Here is an 8548-nt window from a genome sequence, read left to right on the forward strand (position 1 = left end):
AGATAAGTAAAGTATTACTGAAGAAGAAGAATAAAGTTGGAGGACTCACACTACCTGACCTCAGAACCTACTATACAGCTATGGTAGTCAAAACAGCCTGGTACTGGTACAACGACAGATACATTGACCAGTGCAACAGAATCAAGAACCCAGATGTAAATCCATTCACCTACAGTCATCTGATCTTCGACAAGGGCCCAAAGTCCGTCAAATGGGGAACAATCTTTTTAACAAATAGTGCTGGCAAAACTGTATGTCTATCCACAAAAAAAAAAGAAAAGAAAAAGGACCCACACCTCACATCGTACACATAAACTAATCCAAAATGGATCAAAGACCAAACCATAAAACCAAAAACTATAATGATCACAGAAGAAAAAATAGGATCAACACTAGAGACCCTAATACACAGCATTAACAGGATACAAACCATAACTAACAACATACAAACTCCAGAAGATAAGCTAGATAACTGGGATCTTCTAAAAATTAAACACTTATGCTCATCAAAAGACTTCCCCAAAAGAGTAAAAAGAGAACCTACAGACTGGGAAAAAAAATTTGGCTATTACAAATCTGACAAAGGGTTAATATCTAAAATATACAGGAAAATCTGACAGCTTTACAACAAAAAGACAATCCAATTAAAAAATGGGCAAAGGAAATGAACAGACACTTCACCAGAGAAGACATTCAAGCAGCTAACAGACACATGAGGAAATGCTCAATATCACTACCCATTAGAGAACTGCAAATCAAAACCACCGTGAGATGACATCTCACCCCGGCATTACTGGCACAAATAAAAAAACAGAAAATAACAAATGGTGGATAGGCTGCAGGGAGACTGGAACTCCTATGCACTGCTGGTGGGAATGCAAAATGGTACAACCATTTTGGAAAACGATATGGTGCTTCCTTAGAAAGCTACAAATAGAAATACCATATGATCCAGTAATCCCATTCCTAGGAGTATATACTAGAGAAATAAGAGCCATCACACAGACAAAGGCACATCCATGTTCATTGCAGCATTGTTCACAATAGCAAAAAGATGGAAACAACCTAGATGTCCATCAAGAGATGAATGGATAAACGAACTATGGTACACAATGGAATCCTACGCAAAGATAAAAAGCAATGATGAATCTGCGAAGTATCTCACAACATGGATGAATCTGGAGGGCATTATGCTGAATGAAATAAGTCAATCACAAAGGACAAATATTGTATGAAACCACTACTATAAAAACTCACAAAAAGGTTTACACACCAAAAGAAACTATTTTTGATGGTTACGAGGGAGGGGAGGGGTGGGGTGGGAATGGAAAAACACTAAATAGACAATAGGTGAAGGGTAAGACAGTACACAGTACTGGGGAAGCCAGAACAACTTGTTCAGGGTAAGGTCATGGAAGTTCCATGGACAAATCCAAACTCCCTGAGGGACCGAATTACTGGGCTGAGGGCTGTGGGGCCATGGTCTCAGGGAACATCTTGCTCAACTGGCATAACATAGTTTATAAAGAAAGTGTTCTACATTCTACTTTGGTGAGTAGCGTCTAAGGTCTTGAAATCTTGTGAGCAGCCATCTAAGATACTCCACTGGTCTAACCCCTTCAGGAGCAAGGGAAATGAAGAAAAATAAAGACACAAGGGAAAGATTAGTCCAAAGGACTAATAGACCACATCCACCATGGCCTCCACCAGACTGAGTCTAGTACAGCTAGATGGTGCCTGGCTAACACCCCTGACTGCTCTGACAAGGATCACAATTAAGGGTCCTGGACAGAGCTGGAGAAAAATGTAGAATAAACTTCTAACTTAAAAAAAGACCAGACTTACCAGTCTGACAGAGACTGGAGAAACCCTGAGAGTATGGCCCCCGGACACCCTTTTAGCTCAGTAATGAAGTCACTCCAGAGGTTCACCGTTTAGCCAAAGATTAGACAGACCCATAGGACAAAATGAGATTAAAGGGGCCCAACAGCCCAGGGACAAAGACTAGAAGGCAGGAGGGGACAAGAAAGCTGGTAATAGGGAACCCAAAGTCGATAAAGGAGAGTACTGACATGTCATGGGGTTAACTAATGTCATAAAGCAATATAGGTACTAAGTGTTTAATGAGAAGCTAGTTTGTTCTGTAAAACTTCATGTAAAGTTCAATTTAAAAAAAAAAGAAAAAAACTGGTTATAAAGAAAACTATGAGAACTATATACGACGACTCTTACCTGGTCTCTTTTGTCTTTGAGAATAACTGTGTTTTCTTTTGCCTCTCTTTTGAGTTTTTCCTATTAAAAATACAAAAGTACATATAGAATAATCACTACTATTATCACAAATGAGTATTCATATTATCAAAGTAATAATCTTTCCTAAGAAGTATTAAAACAAAGCAAGAAGACTGACCACTGAATCTTGTAAATTAATTGGAAAAAAATTATTTCATTTCTACCAAGGTATGTTTTTTGGTTTCGATTATCTTTGTTATTATTATTATTCTGATCTTTCTTGAGTATGTATTTGTGGAATACTGAGTAACTCTCTTAAAACTATGAATTTCAACTTTCTCACCAGGCCTTTCTTCCAAGGCACCTCTAGGTGGACTCAAACCTCCAACTTTTCAGTTAGCAGCCAACCACCTTAACCATTTGCACCACCCCGGGACTCCATTATAGTCCCAGTGAACCTTAAAGGTCTTAAAGAAGGGAAAGCCTCCCACTGAGCAGAATTTTAGGCGGTCAAACTTTCCCTGTATATGCCAATATCTATCCTCACTGAATGCTTTATGGACACCATGGTATCTCTCCCAGTGTTGCTCCTGACAGAGAACTCAGTTCACCATGAAAGAAGCAGGTAGTAAGCTGAAATAATAGTATTCACTGTTCTTATTATGTATACTATCATCCACCAATGGTTGATCTTCAGCTATAGTGACTACTGGGGTCTACTCTAAGGGGCTGGAGAGCTCTTTCTTGAATAAAGTATATTCTCTAAACTAGCAATATTCTCTTACAGGTAGAATGTATAATCTTGGTTTCTAGAGTTACAGGAGGGAGAAAACAATTCTCACAACTGCTCTGTCTCTACAACTCTGACTTTTGCTGACCTGGAGATCTTAGTATGGTCTGTTCTGATATAACACGTGTTTCTGAGGTGTGAATTATCTCATACACAAATATGCATCCTTGGTGGTGGCTAACTGATCGTGGGTTTCCTAAGACCAAAAGACATGAGAAGCCCACTAAGGTCCCTATTTAATCTGAATAACCAAAACATTCTAGGTCTGCAAACATAGGATTGACCTGAGCCACCAGAAGAGAGAATGGCAGCTCTGTGTCCAGATTTCAGACCTAAATCAATTTACAAATGTAGAGCCCTTTGAATAAAAAGGAAACCTAATAGTCATGTGGAAGAATTATGCAATAATATCACAAACACATACTGCATCCTTCCTACTATCTTGTGCACTGGGGAGATAAATACTAAGACTTCTGGGGAACTGGACTTTAAGCTAACACCAATTCTTGGGGACCTATAATGTTACTATTACTCACTCGTAAGAGTGCATGCTTATTAAAGTTGAGTGATAAATGGATTTTAATCTGAGTCCACCTCATGGTGAGCCCAAGAGACCATAAACCTATCCTGTGGTTATTTCTTTAGCTCCTGAGTTACAGTTTGAAAAGATAAACTCAGTAATGAGCATCATCCTCATATTGGTTCTGACCCACAGAATGGGAGTTTTTAAGGTTGGAAGGACCACCTGGAAGACTCTGAAACTGTCCCTCCACATCAAGATAGTGAACAAACAAATATCACAACCCTAGGTAGAGACTGAGGCCCCATCAAAACACAAAAGATGTAGGGGAGGTGATTTATCACAGTGCCAATAAAGCCAATCGATTTTAATTGGCAGCTAAGACTGTCATCTAGTCCCTTGTACCAATGGACTTATCAGTAAATACAGGGATTGTTATATGGACTAGGATCAAAACTGAGAACTGAGGAAAAATGTTGCATATAAAAGGTAGGCTGAATCTATAAAAATATAAAGTTCAAGTTAAACAGATATAGATATCAGGGTTAAAGGGCAGACTATAGATATATCAATTGCTTATATTAAAAAAGAAGAAAGAGCCCAAATCAATAGCCTAATTTTACCCCTTGAGAAACTAGAAAATGTAGAGCAAACTAAACCCAAAGCAACCAAAAGAAAGAAAATAATAAAGATTAGAGCACAGATAAACAAAATACAGAATAGAAAAACAACAGAGAAAATCGACAAAACCAAAACTTGGTTCTTTGAGATCAACAAAATTGACAAACCCCTAGCTAGACTGACAAAGAAAAAGAGAAAAGACACTACTAACTAAAATCAGAAATGAAAGTGGCAACATTACTGCAAACCTTATAGAAATTAAAAGGATTATAAGAGAATACTACGAACAATTGTATGCCGACAAAACAGATAATCTAGATAAAATAGATGAATTCCTAGAAACATTTAAAATGCCTCAATTGGAGAGATGGAGCCAACATGGCCCTATAGACAGAAGTACCATGCCGCCCCTCTGCAGCAAAAACTCGAAAAACTAAATAAAACAGATACAAATGTCAATCCTGGAACCCTAAGCATTAAATGAAGGAATAAAGAACGGGATCAAGCACCAAATGGAACAGGAAACTGACAGAGAACAGAGAATGAGAAGAGCTATGGAGTGGAGGTCCTCTACCAGCTAATGCGGCACGTATTCGCCATCTTGGACTATAGCCAAGAGCAGACAGAGAGTACGGGAAGGCAACTTCACGGAGCTCCCAACAGGAGACAGAGCACCTGGTAACCAGGGCTGCACGCTTTCCCACCCCCTACCTTTCTTCCCTGTATGAGACCTCAGCAGCTTTCCAATGGGCCACAGTTGCTCTGCTGGAGAGAAACCAGCTCACTGTTGCCTAGATTCACTATCTTGGACCTCAGCCACCAAGGACTACAGATGGGGAGTACGGGAAGGAAACTTCACAGAGCTCCCAACAGGAAACAGAACACTCAGTAACCAGGGATACACGCTTTATTACTCCCCAGCCTTCTTCCCTCTGCACGGCCTCTGCCATTTTCTAACGGGCCACGGTTGCTCCACCAGAGAGACAACAGTTCACTGCTGCTGGAGTCCACCCTGTTCCCACCGGCTGGCCCCTTCAGTGCCATTTTTTGTTTGTTTTTTTATTTTTATTTTTATTTTTGGCTTTTTTTGTTGCTTCTCTCTCAATCTCCCTTCCTTCCTTTCCTTTCTCCTGCCCAGTTAGCCCCGTGTGCCATCTCCTCCCCTTCTTGACAGGCTGTGATTTTTTGGTTTGTTTGCTTTGTTCTTTTTTTCCCTCTTTCTTTTCCTTTCTCCTGCCCACCCAGCCCCGTGCACTGCCCCTGCCCCTTCTCAAGGGGCCATGCTGCACCACTCAGTTGAATAGTCACTGCAAGTGGCCTCCACGGGTCTGCACCACCGTCACAGACCAGCTCCCTGCGCACCAATTTATTTATTTGTCTTTGGTTTGCCTTCCTTCCTGTATTTTCTCCCACCTACCTATCTCTGTGCACCATCCCACTCCTTCTTGGGGGGCTGTGCTGTATCACTCAGCTGGAGAGCCTCTAGCACATGGTCTCCCTGGGTCTGCGCTACCCCACAGGCCGGCTCTCTCAGTGCCATATTTTTTGTTTTTCTTTATCTTTCCCCTTCTCCTTTTTCTGTCTCCCACCCACCTAGGCCCTGCGCTGCCTCCGCCCCTTCCTGATGGGCCATGCCATGCCACCTGTCAAGAGAGACAGCAGCTCCCCATCACACCAATTTCGCCCAGCCTCAACAGCCAGCTCCCCCACCACCATATATATTTTGTTGTTGTTATTTTTATTTATTATTTTTTATTTATTTTTTTGTTGGTTGGTTGGTTTCTTCTCCTTGGGGTAGTTCACACTTGGAGTAGTTGTACTTCTTTCCCTTCCTTACTCCTGCCCACCTAGCCCTGTGCTCTGCCCATATCCCTTCTCAACAGACTGAGCCACATCACTCAGCCAGACAGCCACCAGCACACAGATTCACCGGGTCTGCCCTGCCCCCATCTGCCAAATCCTACCATGCAGCCATTTTATTACTTTTTTCCTTCATTTTTTTCTGCTTTTTGTTTTTGTTTCTCTCTCTTCTTTCACCCACCCACTTAGCTAAGCACATCACATCCTCTCCTTTCCCTCCTGCCTAACTGCACTGTGCACTGAGTGCCGCACCCCCAAGTGGCAGCAACAAGGTCCCCCAGACTCCACCCTGCACTGAACCCTGGCCCCACTCTGTCAACCCCAGTTTGTGTTGAAAACTACCTATCCTGCTCCTCCACCACTGCTGTATCTTCCCTGCAGCACCACAGCTGAGTGAACGGCCTGCCCACCTGGACAAGGTGGTGAGAAGTATCGTGCCCACAGGCAAGCAAGCAACAAAACAAACCCCAGCCCGCCTGCCCAGACATAACCAAATAAAACAAAAAGCAGGATGATTCTACAATCAATAAACAAAGAAAACAATTCCTGAATGTCCCAGAGGCAGCAAACAATATCAAAACATATAAAACAACGGGAGAGGACAGCTCCAGAAAGCAATCAGAATAAAACCCCAGATGACCTTCTGGTAGAAGAAAAGGCACTAGAACTACCTGATAGGAAATTCAAAACTCAGATATTCAGAGTTATCCAACAGATGAAGGAAAATGAAGACAAAAATAAGGAAAAAATAGAAAAAAAATCACAGAAAATACAGACAAAATCAGGGAAACCACAGACAAGACAATGGAAGAATTCAGGAAAATAATACAGGAAGAAAATATCAAAATGAATAAACAATTAGAAATCATAAAAAAAGCAATTAGAAATTCAAAAGATAAATAACAATATTTCAGAAACTGACAATGCCATAGAAGGTTTTAGGAGCAAATTTGAAACAACAGAAGACAAGATTAGTAAAATTGAAGACAAATCCTTGGATAACACTTTGTTTGAGGAAAAATCAAAGAAAAGAATGAAGAAACCCTGAGAACAATGTGGGATACAATCAAAAGCAAAAATTTGCATGTGATCGGAGTCCCAGAACACAGGGAGAAAAAGTAAAACACAGAGAGGATCATTAAAGATTTGCTGACAGAAAACTTCCCTAATATCATGAAAGATGAAAAGCTGACCATCCAAGAAGCTCAACGAACCCCATATAGGATAGACCCCAAAAGAAAATCACCAAGACATATAAATCAAACTCGATAAACCAAAGACAAAGAAAGAATCCTGAGAGCAGCTCAAGAAAAACGAAAAGTCACATACACAGGGGAAACAATAAGACTAAGCTGATTAATCGGCAGACACCATGCAGGCAAGAAGGCAATAGGATGACATATATAAAACCTGAAAGAAAAAAATGGTCAACCAGGAATAATATATCCTGCAAAACTCTTGCTCAACCATGATGGTGAAATTAGGACACTTCCAGATAAACAGAAATTAAGGGAATATGTAAAAACCAAACCAAATTAGAAAAATTATTAAAGGGAGATCTTCGGTTAGATAATCAACGACATCAGACAACAACCAGCATCTAGGACATAAGACAGCATCAGCTAGATACCAACTTAGATAACGAACTCTCAAGGATAAAACAAAACTAAAAAATTTACAACAGGGAACCAGAGAGGTCAATCTGTAAATAACAAAAATGTCAGAACAATAAAACAGGGAATAAATGGTGCAGTACAGATCTTTCAAATGGAGAGGAAGTTAAAACGATATCAAGTAATAAAAGATTGGTTTAAACTTAGAAACATAGGGGTAAGTTTCAAGGTAACTACAGAAAAAGTTAACAAACCTACTTATCAAAATAAAGAAGAAAAACACAAAGTCTCAGTAAACAAAAAATCTACAAAAACGAAAGAAACAGAAAAAAAATACACACAAAAAAGAAATTCAGCACAGAAGATTAAGAGGAATAAAGAAAACATCCACACCACAAAAAAGCACTACAAAATGACAGCAATAAACTCACATCTATCAGTAATCACACTGAACATAAAAGGCTTAAATGCATCCATAAATAGACAGAGAGTGACAGAATTGATTAAAAAAAAAAGGATCTATAATATGTTATCTACAAGAGACATACCTTAGAAACAAAGACATAAATTTATTAAAAAACAAAAGACAGAAAAAATATATCAAGCAAACAGCAATCAAAAAAAGAGCAGGAGTGGTAATACTAATCTCAGATAAGATAGATTTTAAAACAAAATCCACCATAAAAGACAAGGAAGGACACTATATAATGATTAAAGGGACAATCCACCAGGCAGACATAACCATAATAAGTATCTATGCACCCAATGACAGGGCTCCAAAATACATAAAATAAACTCTAACAGAACTGAAAAGAGAAATTGACAGTTCTACTATAATAGTAGGAGACTTCAACACACCACTCTCAGTAAAGGACAGAACATCTAGAAAGAAACTCAACAAAGATACAGAAG

General features: G+C 39.7%; 1 protein-coding gene across 2 annotated transcripts in view; it reads right to left on the reverse strand.

Annotated features, from left to right (window-relative positions):
* SYCP1 (synaptonemal complex protein 1) overlaps window positions 1–8548 on the reverse strand; it is a 145736-nt gene that overhangs the window by 24781 nt on the left and 112407 nt on the right. For both annotated transcript variants that reach the window (XM_012556665.1, XM_004380364.1), the window contains one exon: window positions 2233–2292. In XM_012556665.1, the coding sequence (XP_012412119.1) occupies window positions 2233–2292 (60 nt within the window). The remainder of the gene's footprint in view (window positions 1–2232; window positions 2293–8548) is intronic.

Source organism: Trichechus manatus, unplaced genomic scaffold, assembly GCF_000243295.1.
Source record: "Trichechus manatus latirostris isolate Lorelei unplaced genomic scaffold, TriManLat1.0 scaffold00073, whole genome shotgun sequence".
Taxonomy (NCBI): Eukaryota; Metazoa; Chordata; class Mammalia; order Sirenia; family Trichechidae; genus Trichechus; species Trichechus manatus.